The 16289-nt window shown below is 39.3% G+C and overlaps 1 protein-coding gene across 1 annotated transcript in view; it reads left to right on the top strand.

The window, feature by feature from the left end:
• The window catches only part of DDX58 (DExD/H-box helicase 58), a 143994-nt gene that overhangs the window by 81998 nt on the left and 45707 nt on the right, over positions 1-16289 (top strand). Inside the window, 2 exon segments of the mRNA XM_029615745.1 lie at positions 2532-2680; positions 12420-12510. Of these exon segments, the coding sequence (XP_029471605.1) occupies positions 2532-2680; positions 12420-12510 (240 nt within the window).

The following is a 16289-nucleotide window of genomic DNA, read 5'->3' on the forward strand; positions in this document are numbered from 1 at the left end:
TTGATGGACCCTTGGTCTGACCCGGTATGGCAATTTCTTATGTTCTTGTTGGATAAGTCCCCCAGATCTGTGGTTCCATCTGCCAAATTTGGGCGACCTCCCAGATACCATAAGGAGATGGTCTTTGAGAATAATTGAAGATGAATTTTCAAAAGTTTGGGCTCAGAAAAATTACCATATGCAAGAATAAATAGCATGTACTTGCATGTATGCTATTCTCTAAACTTCAAACATACATGTGTGGCACATCAGAGGGGAAAACAAGATGGCCGCATTATAGAGATGCTGCACTCTGCTGTTCCTTTCCTGTTGTTTCTTCGCTTCTTTGTTTCCTAAATGGAAAGGCAAGGTGCAGGTCTGTCGCCTTGAGACTACTTACCTTGAAGGACAGCAGTTAATTACATCTTATGTGACTCCTGCTTTTGGGTGGTGGTGGTGTTCCTGAGGCGAGAACTGACAGGAGTGCTGATCTCTCCCAGGGATGAGGTTTCTCTCAGTCCCTGCCAGCAAGCTTCCCTGCTGGTTGCTGGATGAAATCCTTTTTGTTGACTGCAGCGGCACAGAAAGATGACCTGTTGTGCACATGGGAGGGGGTCTTCGAAAGCTTAACTTCCGGAATTCCATCTGGTGGAGGGCAGGATTTGTTCTCCCTGCTGGCAGTTTCCTTGGTTTCTCTGCTTCCAAGGCCAAGGAAACTTTCTGCAGTCTCAGACCCTGGCTTTCTTACTCTTCAGCCATCGGGGGAAATCCTACAGCCTTCTAAGAAATCGATGAAGGTAACTCTGGATTCCCTTGTGGGAGCCAATATCACAATTTGGCCAGGCCCTTGCTGTTTCAACTAGCAAGTTGGATAATTTTGTGTCTAAGTTGGATCCCTTGGTTAATTCACATGAAGTTAAATTGGGTGACCGTGATGATAAGATTTCTTCATTTCAGCAAGGTTTCATTAATATGGCTACTGTCCAGACCAAACTAATTCAAGAGCGGAATACAGTCTCTAGAAGGGTTGAATTTCATGAACTTTCCTAAGGTTATAAGAGAACTCCTCATTATGACTTTGAGGAGATATTTCATGGATGTTCTAAAAATTCCTTCTGAATCTTTACCATCCATTAATAAGGTTTTTTTTTTAACCTTCCCATTCTAGTTCTGCTCCTTCTCCTTCTTGAAATGTTATTCAGCTTATAGAAATGTGTGGATATGAGGCTTTTGATCATGCCACCCTTCTTGTTTCCTTTATTACTGATGAGGACCTTAGTAATGTGTTATTTCTGAAATCTTAATTCCACTTTTCATGGCCAGGTCATATGTATTTTTCCTGCTCTTTCGAGGGCTATCCAGGAGCCTGTTTCTCAGTAGGAGACCCCAATTTCTTTACAGGTTAATGGTTTGGCAAATTCTGGACCTGATTCATCAAGGGTTTTTCCCATAGTAGAGGGGTGGGAGAAAAATTATTTTGTCTTGTACTAACTAATCAAAACATTAATTTTCTGAGTTTTTTAATGATTCAAACTGGCATCACAATTTTTTTTTTAAAGTATTTTTTTTTTAGCTACCAATGTTTCTTCTTTCAGATATCTATACATGCACACTATCCTCACCCAATACCCCCCCCCCCCCCCACACACACACACTCACTAGCATGCCTAAACAACATGGGGGCCAATGCAATATTTAGGCGCAGAAAACGGGCACTCAGTGTTGAGCGCCTGTTTTCCTAACATGCACCCAGTCACCTCTCCTAGGTGCGCGATGCAATGTTTAAATTAGGAGTTGCACTAAAAGGGAGGTGCTAGGGAAAATTTGTGCATCTCTAGTGCCTCTTCGGCATTGGGCGCACAGGAGAGGTGGCTGTCAAGCAGATTGAGCATCCGTCTTCCCAATCTACAAGCATCCATTTTCTCACGCTACCAGCATTGACACGCACAAGATACATGACCTGGACCGTGTATCTTGTGTGTGTATATTGGACATCCATAATTGTTTTTTAAAAACTTTTTTTTTTTAACTAAATCTGCTTTATTTGGTTCCTTCTACTTAGTATCGCTACGAAAGTATTAGGAGGAATTACAGAAAGCAGGATTCTTCTTTTTTTTTTTTTTAAATGTGCTCTTGAGTGTGGCATACCTTTACGCCAGCCCCGTGTTACAATAGGCTCATTGGCCATGTGGGAAATATTTTGCATCATGGGGATTAGGTGATAACCGCATCTACGTGGAATTTACATATGAGCGCTATTAGCTACACTGTGATTTGCACGTGCGTTTTGGATGCACTAATCCCCGTATTACATTGGGGGTTATAGATGCATGCCCAATCGCTTGTTAAGTGTGTGCTAGCCTCTGCATACGTTATTGCATTGGCCCCCATATGTGCCCTGCCAGGCCTTCAGCTAGTAGGGATCACTGTGGTCCTTTCAGAGAGGAGATTCAGGCTTGAGTTCTCTTGCACCACAGTGCACAGCACTGTGACCTGAGTCACAAGGATCAATCCATAACATTTCTTTAATTTTTTTTTTTTTATTCATGTAGACAAACAGCAGGAACTGTATGAGATATCAAATGATGAATCAAATGAAAATCCCAAACTGGATGACCTCAGCTTCATCTTGGATGAAGAATACCATATGAACCCACAGACAAGAACACTTCTTTTTGTAAAGACCAGGGCTTTAACAATTGTAAGTGACTCCTTAACTTATAAAGGCAAATCAAGGTACACCTGCAGTTGTGTGATATTGTGCATACATTAACTAGCATATATGATACAAATAATACTTTTATCTTAAAAAAGGAAAAAGAGCATAAATATTTCTACTGATCCTATCTCATAGTTATTAAACAGTAGGCTTTTTGTTATGTGACCAGAACGTTTACAATTCAGAAATGGCTTTGCACAGAATCTCTATGATTTAGAAACGTGGAAGTGCAAAATGTTGGATGTAATGGAAATGGATAAATTAGCCACTTATATTGATGATGGAGAGAGAACACTAATACATTTTAACATATAGCAATTTTTTTTTTTTAAATAAGAGACCATAAGACCATATTTGCTATACTGGATTAGACCAAGGATCCATCAAACCCAGAATCCTGTTTCCAACAGTGACCAATCCAAGTCACAAGTATCTGGCAGGATCAAAAAAAAGGTTGATAGATTCCATGCTGCTTATCCCAGGGATAGCAGTGGATTTCCCCATGTCCAAATTAATAATGGTTTATGGACTTTTCCTCCAGGAACTTGTCTAAACCTTTTTAAACCCTGTTATACTAAACCTTTTCCACATCCTCTGGTAATAAATGCGTTGAGTAAAAAAAATATTTTCTCCCATTTGTTTTAAATGTACTACCTAGTAACTTCATTGCATATCCCTTAGTTTTTTTGTAGCGGGTGCTAGTACTTTTTGAAAGAGTAAACAACTGATTCCTGTTTACCTGTTCCACTACATTCATTATTTTTAAACCTCTGTCATGTCTCTCATCAGCTGTCTCTTCTCCAAGCTAGAGAGTACTAACCTCTAGCCTTTCCTCATAGAGGAATCATTCCATCCCCTTTATCGTTTGGCCAGCCTTCTCTTTACCATTTTTAATTCTTCTATATCTTTTTGAGATACAGTGATCAGAATTGCACACAATACTCAAGGTGATGTCGCACCATGGAGCAATATAGGGGTGTTGTGGTATTCTCTACTTTATTCTCCATTTTATTTGCTTTCTTGGCTGCTGCCACAAACTGAGCAGAAGATTTCAACATGTTATCCCACAATGATGCCTAGATCCTTTTCCTGGGTGGTGTCTTCTAATAAGGAACCTTACATTGTATAGCTATAATTTGGGTTGCTTCTCTCTAAATGCACCGCTTTGCACTTATCCACATTCAATTTCATCTGCCTATTCGGATGCGTAGACTCACAAGGTCCTCTTGCAATTTCTCACAGTCTTCTTGTGATTTAACAACTTTGAATAATTTTATATCATCTTCAAATTTAATCATCTTACTCTCTGTTCCTGTCTCTCTAGGTCATATATAAATATGTTAAAAAGCAGTGGTCCCAGTACAGATCCCTGGTGCACTCCACTATTCACCTTTCTCCATTGAGAAAATTGACCATTTAGTACTACTCTCTATTTTCTATCTTTTAACCATTTGGCAATGGGCAGTAGGACACTGCCCTCTATCTCATGACTTTTTAACTTCCTCAGGAGTCTCTCATGATGTGATTTGTTAAATGCTTTCTGAATGTCCTGGTATACTCTATGAACTAACTCATCTTTATCTACATGTTTGTTCATGCCTTCAAAAAAATGTAGCTCCTCCAGAAGATGGGAGGTTGGCAGTCTTCAAAATATTTACCTTGTCCTCTTGGGTTGCAGTGATCTCCTTGCATAATCTGGGGTGTTGGGGCATTTCCTAACCAGTCCATAAATTCCGTGGTAAAAGAGAAAAAGATGATAAACTGCTACACGGAGAAATATTTTTGGTCTGTCAGTTTCCTTCTGTTCATTTGAGCTCCATCAGATCCAGTTCTTTTGGGTTATGGCACCGTGAGCTTTCATTTACAACTAACTGGGGATTTCCCCCTATTTATAGCTCCCTCCCAACTCTTAGCCCATTTGTTGCAGTAACCACCCTTGGCTGTGAGCTGTGCACCAGGGCTTCTTCCTTAAATCAGGGGCTCTAAATCCAGCCACTAATTGTCACCATTGTGCTAGGACTTGGGATTCTCTCTGCAGTGTGCCCAGTCACGGCCGATCCAGGAAGTGGAAGACCTGACTTTGGAATCAAAGCCAGGCCCTACGTGTGGCAGTGTGCAGCACTGTCTTAGCCCCCAGGTTTCCCCAACACAGAGCATTCAATGATTTCTGATCACGTTACCCTTTTGTTTTATTGTTTGATTCTTGTTAATGTTAAACAATTCTCCATTCACAATTGATCAGTGGCTATGTACAGTATTGGTTATGTCCTATGGAAAAGCTATATAATATAGTTGCTCTCATGAGGTATAAGTGTACCTTTATTGCAATCATGCACAATAAAACAGTCCAGAAGGAGTGCTGACCCTGAGGAACATTCATCTTCTGGTAGTAAGTTTGGGCTTGCTGGGAAGAAACATTTACATCTTGAGACAAAATAAATCTTGGATGGTTAAACTATTAGCTGTTTATATTGTTTGATAGTTTTAAGGGTTAGTGTTTGCCAGTGTTAGAATGTTGAGTTTGCACAGGTCACTTACTTGATCTGAGAAGGTGAGAGTACTGATTCCTGAGAAACTAGCTACAAGTTTGATTCCTACCCTCCTACCTACCCCAGTCTTAAATTTTTGATATATAAATCATCACCCCCTATAGGAGTAAAGTCTTCAAAATAAGTCAGTCTCTTTAGTCCTGGTATTGGTAATTCACTAACTAACATTAATCAACTAGCTTTTGAGTTTAAAAAGTTCTTGATTTTAAGACACCTAATAAACTAAAAAATCCTAATCACATTTAACAACCTTTAAATTAAGACATACCTTCCCCTTGATCTGCCTTTAAGAATTTATCAACTCAACAAATTAAGATGTAGACAGAAGCCTAGCAGCGAGATGGAGGCTGTCCAATCCTTTGATTATCTACCTGCTGATGTGTGCATATGTTGCCAAGAGCTTCTGGCTTTCAGAGAACAAGTCCAATCTCTGGAGGCCAAAGTGGAAGACCTGGAGGAACTGAGGCAGACAGAGAGATATATAGAGGAGACATTCAGGGACATAGTAAGGCAATCCCAACTCCAGTCTAGCAGCCCTTGTGCTGCTTTGGAGGAGTAAGATCAGCTGGCAGGAGACTATCACCTTGGTGTTACAGGAAGTGATCCTGAAGCTAAGACTTGCTCCCCAGGTGATGCTTTATGCTTTTGCACTGAGGATGTGTGTCCAGAAGTTCCTGCCCAGGAAGGAAAGGTTAGGATGGCCATCCCAGTGCACAGTTAAGCTCTGGAATTTCATTGTCAGAGGAATAGGTTAAGGCAGTTAGTGTTGCTGGGTTTATAAAGAATTTTGCTAAGTTCCTGGAGGAGAAGTCTATAAACTGTTATTAATCAATTCGACTTAGGGAATAGCCACTGCTATTACTGGCATTAGTAGCATGGGATACATTTAAAGTTTGGGTACTTGCCAGGTACTTGTAACCTGGATTGGCCACTGTTGGAAACAGGATGCTGGACTTGATGGACCCCTCATTCTGACCCAGTATGGCAACCTCTTATGTTCTTATGACTAGATTTGCAGATGACACAAATTTATTTCAATGAGTTAAAACAGCAGCAGATTGTGAAGTGCAGAAGGACCTTGTGAAACTAAGAGACTGGGCATCTTAATGGCAGATACAACTTAATGTGGACAAGTGCAAAGTAAAGCATGTAGGGAAAAATAATCCCAGTTACAAGTACAGAATGCTGGGTTCCAGGAAAAGGACTTTGGTGTCCTTGTAGGACAATACTTTGAAATATTTGACTCAATGTGTGGTCAAATAGGCAAAAAGAATTTTAGGAATTATTTGGAAATATCATAATACCTTTGTATAGAGCTATGGTATGAGTGCACCTTGAGTATTGTGTGCAGTTCTGATTGCCCCATCTCAAAAACATTAGAGATGTGAACATTAGAGACATTAGAGATGTGATTTGGCCGAACCTTTTGGTTCAGCCTTCGTTATCGGCCTGCCGCAGGAAATTTAATTTTCCCGCAGATCGGGCCGATTTTATTTCGGCTGCTCCGAAACGAAAAACCAAAATCCACCCCAACCCTTCAAATTTAATGAATTACAACCCCCCCAAAAGTTGCAGAAAGTCCCTGATGGTCTAGCGGGGGTCCCGGGAGCAATCTCCCACTCTCGGGCCATCAGCTGCCAGTAATCAAAATGGCGCCGGTGGCCCTTTGCCCTTACCATGTGACAGGAGCTATCGGTGCCATTGGCTGGCCTCTGTCACATGGTTGGAGCAATGGACGGCCGGTGCCATCTTAAAAAATGGCGCCATCTTAAATGGCACAGGCCATCCATTGCTCCTACCATGTGACAGGGGCTGACCAATGGCACCGGTAGCCCCTGTCACATGGTAAGGGCAAAGAGCCACCGGCGCCATTTTGATTAGTTGCAGCTGATGGTCCGAGAGGGAGAAATTGCTCCTGGAACCCAGCTGGACCACCAGGAACTTTCGGCAAGTCTTGGGGGGGTCGGGTAAGTCTTGGGGGCTCGGGAGGGTGGGGGGTTGTAATTAATTAAATTTGAAGGGTTGGGCTGGGTTTGGTTTTTTTTTTTTTTTAATGTGCCCTTTCTCCCACACCTCTAAAAACGATAAGAAAACCACGCAAAATTTTGTGGGTTTTCCTATTGTTTCGTCGGCCCTCCTGAAACGCAACGAAATAGGAAATATCGTCTTTATTTCCTATTTCATTGTAAATGAATGCACATCTGTTGCAGACATAGAAAAGATACAGAGAAGTGTGACAAAAATGATAAAGGCGATGGAATGGAGAAAAACTAAACAGATTAGGGCTCTTTACCTTGGAAAAGAGATGACTGAGAGTGGATATGATTAAAATTCATAAAATCATTAGTGGGGTGGAACGAGTAAATAGGGAACGGTTATTTACCCTTTAAAATAGCATTAGGACTAGGGGTACTCTATGAAACTATCAACTGACAGATTTAAAACAAATCATAGGAAGTATTTTTTTCACTCGGTGTACAATAAAGCTATGGAATCTGTTGCCTGAAATGTGGTTAAGGCAACTAACATAGTGTAGTTCAAAAGAGAACTGGACAAGTTCCTGCAGGAAAAGTCTATAAACAATTATTTGCCAGGTAGACTTGGGGAAAGCCAGTGCTTATCCCTGGGAATGTGATACAAGAAACAGATCAACTTTTGGGGATCTGCTGAGTACCTGTAATCTGGATTGGCCACTGTAGGAGACAGAATGCTTGGCTCAATGGATCTTGGTCTGACCCAGCATGGCAATACTTGTTCTTAGTAGTCTTTATCTTGTAGTTCTGTTTCCTTTGCTGTTTTCTTTGTTTTTTGATATGTGGTGTGGGGAAATGATTCAGGCTTCGTTTGAGGAAATGGTGGAAAAGAGGTGCAATCTGTCCTCCACTGTGCTAATGTGCAAGCTGCTCTTTCCTCTTTTCTTCAGTGCATTCTTTCTGCTTAATGCATATACCCTTGTCAATGATTTTTTATAGCAGTTTTGTGAGAGAATATTCGTTATATCACTTGTTTAGTAGCAAAAAATAACTAACCCTAAGCCATTGGAAATGTTTTTGATAACTTAAATCAGAAACAGTTCTCACATTTTTCATATACGTCAGTCCCTGTGTTTCAGTAGAATAGAATGTAGCCTTACAGGTGAATTTTCAAAGGAGTTACGCATGTAAATGTAACACACTATCATAATTTTCAAAAGCCTTTTACCCACATTAAATTTGCTTTACATTGGTAAAATCTACTGACAATTCAATGGCCTATATTATAGCAATTTTCAAGAGCCCAGTACTCCCCTAAAGTGCATAAGTGTGTAATGATTTATTTATTTATTAATTTTCTATACTTTACAAAGTATCGTATCAAAAAAATACATGAAACACTATAAACGCTAATAGAAACAAAAAACAAACAAACCCCAAATGAAAACAAGTTCAAATTTAACATTAGAATATATGGCATCATACAGAGATAATAAGCAAGAAAGGGGCATACAATATGAGGAGATAAAGGAAAGGTTAACAAAAGAAATAAGCTTAACCTGATTTTGGAGCTGCTATCAATTAATCTGAACTAGACAATATAGACACAAATGAATGCTATGGCTGGGCTCTAGCATCCAAAAAGGCTCAGTTGTTCAAGGGTGAAAAAAATATAGCAATCATTGCTCTTTTTAATGATACGAGGGTAAGTCAGTAAGTAAGTCACAAACCATACATGGGATTAATATTCATGAAATTTATTTAAATGCAAAAGATGAATTATTTACTGTGAAATATACAGAATATAGTCACAAACAGTTTTCTGGAAAAACCAACTACTTTTCAACGTAATCGCCGCGAACATTTATACATTTGTCCCAGCATTTGAAAAGTCCGTCAAAACCTTCTGCGTAAAAGTCTTTTGGCTGGCATCGTAACCAGTGCTTCACTTCTTGTTCCACTTCTTCATCGCTGGTGAAATGTTTACCACTGAGATGGCTTTTCAGTTTGCCAAACAAGTGAAAATCGCTGGGTGCCAAATCTGGACTGTATGGTGGATGTTCAAGAACTTCCCAGTGCAGGTTCACAATTGTCTGACGAGTCTCATTCGAAGTGTGTGGTCTGGCATTATCGTGAAGAATCAGCACTCCTCTTTTTTCCAGATCTGGGCGTTTTCTACGAATAGCTCCTTTAAGCTTTAATAGAGTAGCACGGTAGGAAGCCAAATTAACAGATTCACCATGCTTCTGAAAACTGATTAAGAGTATCCTATCTCGGTCCCAAAACACAGTCAACATCACCTTTCCTGCAGAAGGCACAAGCTTGAACTTTCTCGGTGTCGGTGATAGTGGATGCTTCCACTGCATGGAATCGCGTTTTGCTTCTGGTTGATAGTGGTGCACCCACGACTCGTCACCAGTAACAATACGTGCCATCATTGATTCACCTTCGTTTGCATAACAGCAGAGATTTTCCAAACAGACACCCATCCGGTTGTTCTTATTGTCTTCGGTCAGCTGTTTGGGAACCCATCTTGCACAGACTTTGCGAAAGTTCAATGCATCGTGCACTAAGGAATATGCTAATCTGTGAGAACACCCAATTTCTTTGGCAACTTCATCAATTGTTACCCTCCGGTTAGCGCGAACCATCTCTTCAACCTGCTTCACAGTTGCCTCTGTCGCAATCTCTACAGGTCGACCAGGTCTGATTTCGTCGTTCACTTTCGCACGTCCTTGTGCAAATTTATTGGTCCAGTTATAAATTGCTTTATGCGAGAGACATTTCTCTCCATATACTGGATACATTTCTTTAGGAATGCCTTTTGCCACTAAGCCCTTAGCCCATAAAAATCGGACAACAGCACGTTGTTCTTTGACCGTACAATCTGTCAACACGGCAGCCATTTTCCTTGTGTACACAGTCCCTGCGCATGCACAGTTTAAATAACTATTTATGTACATAAGCACTTCTAAGGTGCTGCCATCTATGGAATATGACAACATTACAGATATATGTTTTATTACCTTAGTAGAGAGACTTGTGACTTACTGACTTACCCTCGTAGATTTACAGGGATATCTTAATAAAAATGATGCACCTGAGGAAATAGTCTACTATCTCATCAGAAGAAAACCTCTTCTCCTTTCCTGAGTTATTTTAGAAATATCAGGAAACATTCTAACATAAGAGTCGTGAAAAGGAGAATTTAAATGCCTAAAGTAATGAGACATTATTTTGCTAATATCTTGCTCAACTACAAGAGAAACAAGCAAAGTAGGGCAATCTATTACTTCAATGCCAGTATATGTCCAGGGAAGCCCGAAATGGATCAGGGACACATCTTTCACCAGCCAAATTTGGAAGAAAATAGATGTTTATGGGGGGATCTCCTCCTTAGAAATAAGAACCATCTCTCGAAGATAACTTTTGAAAGTAAGCAATAGCATGGAAGGTTCCCCCATAATTTTAGGAAGGTTTATCAGCTTAAAGTTCATAAGACAATTCCAATTCTCCAAAAGTTCAATTCTCCTGGATGAAGCATTTCTGTTTTTAATATTTGCCTTTCTGAAACCATGAAGGTCTTTGTATATCCCCTTCCAGTTTATCAACAGAAGTTCAAAGCCCTTGCAAAGCTTCCACATGAGATTTAACCTTTAGGTCCAAAGTGTTAGTGAGCAAGTCAATTTTTGAATTATAGCACTTTATGGCTTGCCCGAGTCCTGCTGTTAGTTCCCCAGCGTGTCAAAGGTCACAGCTTCAGGCTTTATGGGTGAGATAGAGAACTCACCCAATGATGGAAGAGCTTGAAAGAGGGGAGGGGAGAGACATTGGAAGTACTCTTCTGGTTGCCAAATGAATTGCCCCTGAAGAATCTGTGGCTGCAAGATCACCAATTCCAGGCACTTCTCCATTCCTCCTGAGAAATATAAACTGGGAAGCAGCTTCCTTCTCCAGCATCGAACTTCAGACATTATCGGTCAGTGATGCTGGCAACGCACCTGGAGCGATCCTGCTCTCTCTCCTGGCCAACAGTGGTTGAGAATTGGGGGGAGGGGGAGACCTCTGCCCCTGGTGATGTACTTACAACAGGGTTAAACCCCCCTTGGATACCACAGCTCCTGGAGCCAAGAAGGTAGTTATCAGCAGCTTCTCATCAAAGCGAGTAGGGATTGAAGGAAAACCCTTCACTTTGCCCTTTTTCTTGGGAGACATTATAAGAAAGGAGAACGAAGCAATTGAAAGAGCAGTGCTGAGTGTAGCTCCTCTCAGGATGCTATTTGCCCCCCGCCCCCCCCCCCCCCCCGCTGTAAATCCTTTTGAAAATCAGGCTTTAAGTCTTTTCTGGGCCCAGACAGTTTCACTAGTGATAATTCTGATATTACCTCCATGGGTCTAGCATTTTATAACATCTATTGTCAACAGAATACATTTTTTCGGCAGGGGGGGGGGGTTTCAATATTCATTTTATGTGTCTTCATTTAATTTACCTCATTACATCATCATAAGCTCACAAAGCACCATGATATGATCCCAGCTGAACTGAGACGATTGGTAGTTTTCCAGAAAACACTTTTTCTCAGTAAGATCCTAGTTTCTTCAAAGAAAGTACTGAAATGAAAACTGTAGCTGTAGCAAGAAGGGCCATAGTCCTGTTGGTCAATTAAATTGTTGACCTGTTAGTTCAATCAAAACTGAGTATTTGAAATTAAGGTTTAGTTAAATTGGCATCTGACTTTTTCACAGCTGGGTGCAAGTAGCTTTTGTGCATTAACTTTAAGAATTATTTAAAAAAAAACATTAGTTAATGTTCTCTTTATTGTTTATTTTTAATTTAGTTTTTTAATTTCCTTGTCTATAGTCAACTGAAGGCAATTTACTAATTTAAAAATGCAAACTAGCAATTGCCATCATGATCAGCAAGTGCCATCTTTGATATGAAGGTTGGCAATTATAGTGCACCAGTTTTTTCTCTGCTCAGTTTTCCTCTGCTTCATCTTTATTCCAGATCTTCACCATTTTTTTATGTTATCACACCAGATTGCTCTTTGCTTAATTTTTTTTTCTATTATTTTTATTACACACACGTGTGTGTGTGTGTGTGTGTATATATATATCCTTAAAAAAATGTTTAAAGATGAAGTTTCCATGGAAAAGGACTTGAAACCACTTCTGTATAACTGAGTTCTTTGGATTTAGGCTTTGAAAAACTGGATTGAAGAAAGCTCTCAGCTCAGCTTCCTAAAACCAGATGTGTTAATAGGTCGGGGAAAGCGTGATCAAAGCACAGGTAATTTAAATAATGGATTTTTATGATTATAGTCTTTACAATGTATATTCCTTTACTCTGTATTTATTTCCTTTGTATCTAGAAATCTTGAAAACATTCTTAGATAATAGCTTAGATCAAGGTAATTAAGCCATTTATAATTTTAATGCAATATATTACCACAGATATCAGTCCTTATGATTTACAGATTGCTAAATTAATAAGACCATCATAGTATCTTAGAAAGTAGATTAAGGTGGTGTGTCACAATGAAAACCTAGTAGCTATGAAACAGGTATCTGAAAGGCTCAATGGACCCTTGGCCTGACTCAGCATGGCATCTTTTATGTTCTTATGTTTATGAAAATAGGACTAAGACTAACTACTTCATATTATCTTGGATCTAGGAGACTGCTGCAGTACTTGGCCAATAGATAGTAAAGGATGTAGCTGAAAACAAGAAAATAGTGGAGGGATCTACTTTATAGCTCTAAGACAGGTGGATTCTTTGCAGCCATCAACTCAGTCTTGCAGTGTTCTGCACTCTTTTCCCTGTGAGTGCTACTACCACAGATTTTCCACACTAGGCCCCTAAATTTATGGAAATGAATAGCAGTCCTAAATTTAGGGACCTCAATTTTCATAACCTTAGTTCAGCTGAATTTGTATACCTAAGTTAGGGGGTTATTCATCAGATCGCGTTAGGGCCCTAACACCTGCGATAATGCCATAACACATGCGATAAATAACGCACCGCGAGATGGGTATACAAATTTTAAAAATGTAGTCAAATGGGTGGAGTTTATGAAAATGAGGGGTGCTTAATGTTGCGTGCGATAGTATAACGCACGCTATCGCGGGATTAACACTAGAAATAACTACAGCTTTTTTCCTGGCATTATGCTGTGCCTTAGGCGTGTAACCCTTTTAAAATCCGGCCCATTGTATCTCAATAGGGGTATAATAGGATGTGTGTAAAACCACCAGTCCCCTAAATGTCTCAGGTTGGAGGCCATATTATACATCTTAAAATTCAGTAACCCCTGTCCTCCTATGGGCTAATCTAGCAGTTTTCTTCATTCATAAAACTTTCTTATTACTCTGTCATAATCAATTCTTTGTTAGTAAAATGAATAGGCAATAACTAAAAGACATATAACCACTTAGGAAGTATCATTGTCCATAAGAGGTGAATCTTCCCAGTCAGAGAGAGAGAAAATCTTGCGTACTGCTGCAACAGGGGAAACAAATGGGTAAAATATTTTTAAATTGTATGGTTATAACATCTCTAGGCAGGACAATTCCTACATACATAAATCTGCTGCTCAAATTTAAAGGAAATTTGGACCCCAAAAGGTCCCTCACCTCATTAAACAAAACTATAGCTTCAAATTTGTCTTTATTTTCAATCCTGCTAATGCACCATATCTCAAATTCCTGTTAAGTATATTTAAGAGAATAGACTGTTACCTAAATGAGAATATCATTAGCAAAAGTTGCAGTCTTAAACTCTGAATGTCCCATTTTAACTCCTGAAATCCTTCCATCCTTTCTAATGTATTTAAGGATGAGCTCTAAACGCAATGATGATAACTTTAAAACAAATGCACGGGCGCACGTATATGTGCGTCTATGGTGGTGAGCGCACATTTGCAGGAATTTTAAATTGTGTGTCAGTTGCATGATTATGATTTAAAATATGCTTATCGTGTGTATGCGTGCTCCTAATTTTAAGTTGTTACTTGAGCAAGCGTAATTTGCGTATCTTCCTTAGGACTTGGTCAGCTTTAACATGGCAGGTAAACAGATTTTAAAACATGCTTACGTGAAGGACATTCCCAGTTTTACCCATTAGTCCATCAGTTTCCCAGTCTGTCCCTGGGTCTTCCAGACTCCTCTGGTTCTTCAACCTGTGCTTCCCCAGTTTACCTAGATTGTTCACCCAGTTGTTTTAGGCCTAAAAAAAGATTTCTGCAGGCTTATACTTCATCAGGTGTAGAAGTAAATATTTGCGGCTAACAGGCTGCCATGTGCTGTGGTCATTGAATTTAAAATACGAATTTATGCACGTAAATGTTGGATCTGCCCTGGAACACTACTGATGCACTCCCAACTTCGCTCCCTCGGTTTTTTTTTAACTTGGGTACTTGTATATAAGCACATAATTTACAGCTTTTAAAATATACATTGCTCACACGTGGCCCATTACTTACATATATGGGCCTTTTAAAATTCACCCCTATATGAGTAAAAATAGTGAGAGGGGACACTCCTGCTTAGTTCCCCTTTTAACTCAATTTTTCCTGAAAAAGTGCTATTGACCATCACTTTGGCAAAAGTCTTATAATACAACACATACTTTCTGAGAAAATTACCTACAATGCCTTTTCCACATCAAAAATAACTACAATTGAGGTACAGTATTCTAGAGAAGCTAGTACTCTGAGCACATTTAAAACTGCATATTTGAACTTTACAAATCCTACCTGTTCTTTTGCTATCAAATTGGGAAGTACTTTTGCCAATCTATCTTAGTAACTTAACATCAAAATTTAACAGTGAAATAAGACAATATGATTTAGGGACCAACAGATCTCTACTGAGTTTGGGGAGAACAACAATTATGGATTTGTTGTCCCTACCAATGAGCCTCCCATTTTGTATTGAACATTCAGAGTTCCCAGTGGCATGCATATTTTATCTCCCAAGCTTTTAAAGAATTCTTGTAGTCCATATGGCCCTGGGGTCTTCAAAAGCTTAGCCTGCTAATTCTTTCTAAATTACCAGGATCTGCTGTGTACAGTCCCTTATAATATTCACAGAAGTCTTTCTTAGATGTGCTGCTCTTCCTGAGATCATTTTAATCATCTTTGCAAAATTCGATCTTAATCAATTCTTTATCAAATTATCTATCTGCCTGCCTTATTCCTAAACTGAAACAATTTACATTTTTTAATATAAAGGCTTTTCTGTGTAAGTTGATGAATTAGAATTTAATGCTGACTGAGCTGCAAATAAAGGTTGCCCTATTTTTAGCCAATTTCTCTTTATCCCTCTAACTTGTCTTTGAGCCTTAAAATTCCCTGAGCAAAATCTTTATTTACTTACATAGGAAATAAAGTCCCTTCTGAATACTGATTTTTGCAGCTTCCCAAAACAAAATAGGGTTTATTTTGGTGAACACTGTTAAACTCCTTATAATCTTCCCACTTTTTGAATGATGGGTTTTAAAATTTTTGTCATATATAAATAAGTAGGAAACCTCCATTGTGGCCTACAATCTACCTGTATAAAGCTTTCCAGATTACAGCACAGTGCAGTATGGCCTGAAATGCCTCTAATCTTAGAAACATTTCTACGATTCATAAATAAGTAATCCAGTTGAGATTGGCAATCATGTGCTCTGGAAATGTGTGTATATGTCTACTCAGATGGGTACAGCACTCTCCATAGGTCTAGCATATCTAAATTGTGAAATAAATCAAAATATCTAAGAAAAGATATGTTAACTTCCATTTATGGAGGGACCCCCTTTCACTCTGTCCATAGTAGAACAGCATTCAATAGAAACATATTGAGTATTTAAAATCCAGACCCTTCAGAACCTCTTGGTAATAGTCTTGTTTCCTGCTGATCTAAGCAGTTCATAAAAGGACTTATTGAAAGAAAAAAGAAAGAAGAAAAAGACCAATGCCTGTGTTCATCCATAGCTGCTCTTCATTGAATTTAGCTAAAGATACGGTATAACATGTTTATTTTGTCCAGTCCAGTTTCATTCAAATCCAGAACTCCCACAGATT

Source organism: Rhinatrema bivittatum, chromosome 1 (assembly GCF_901001135.1).
Source record: "Rhinatrema bivittatum chromosome 1, aRhiBiv1.1, whole genome shotgun sequence".
In the NCBI taxonomy this organism is placed as follows: Eukaryota; Metazoa; Chordata; class Amphibia; order Gymnophiona; family Rhinatrematidae; genus Rhinatrema; species Rhinatrema bivittatum.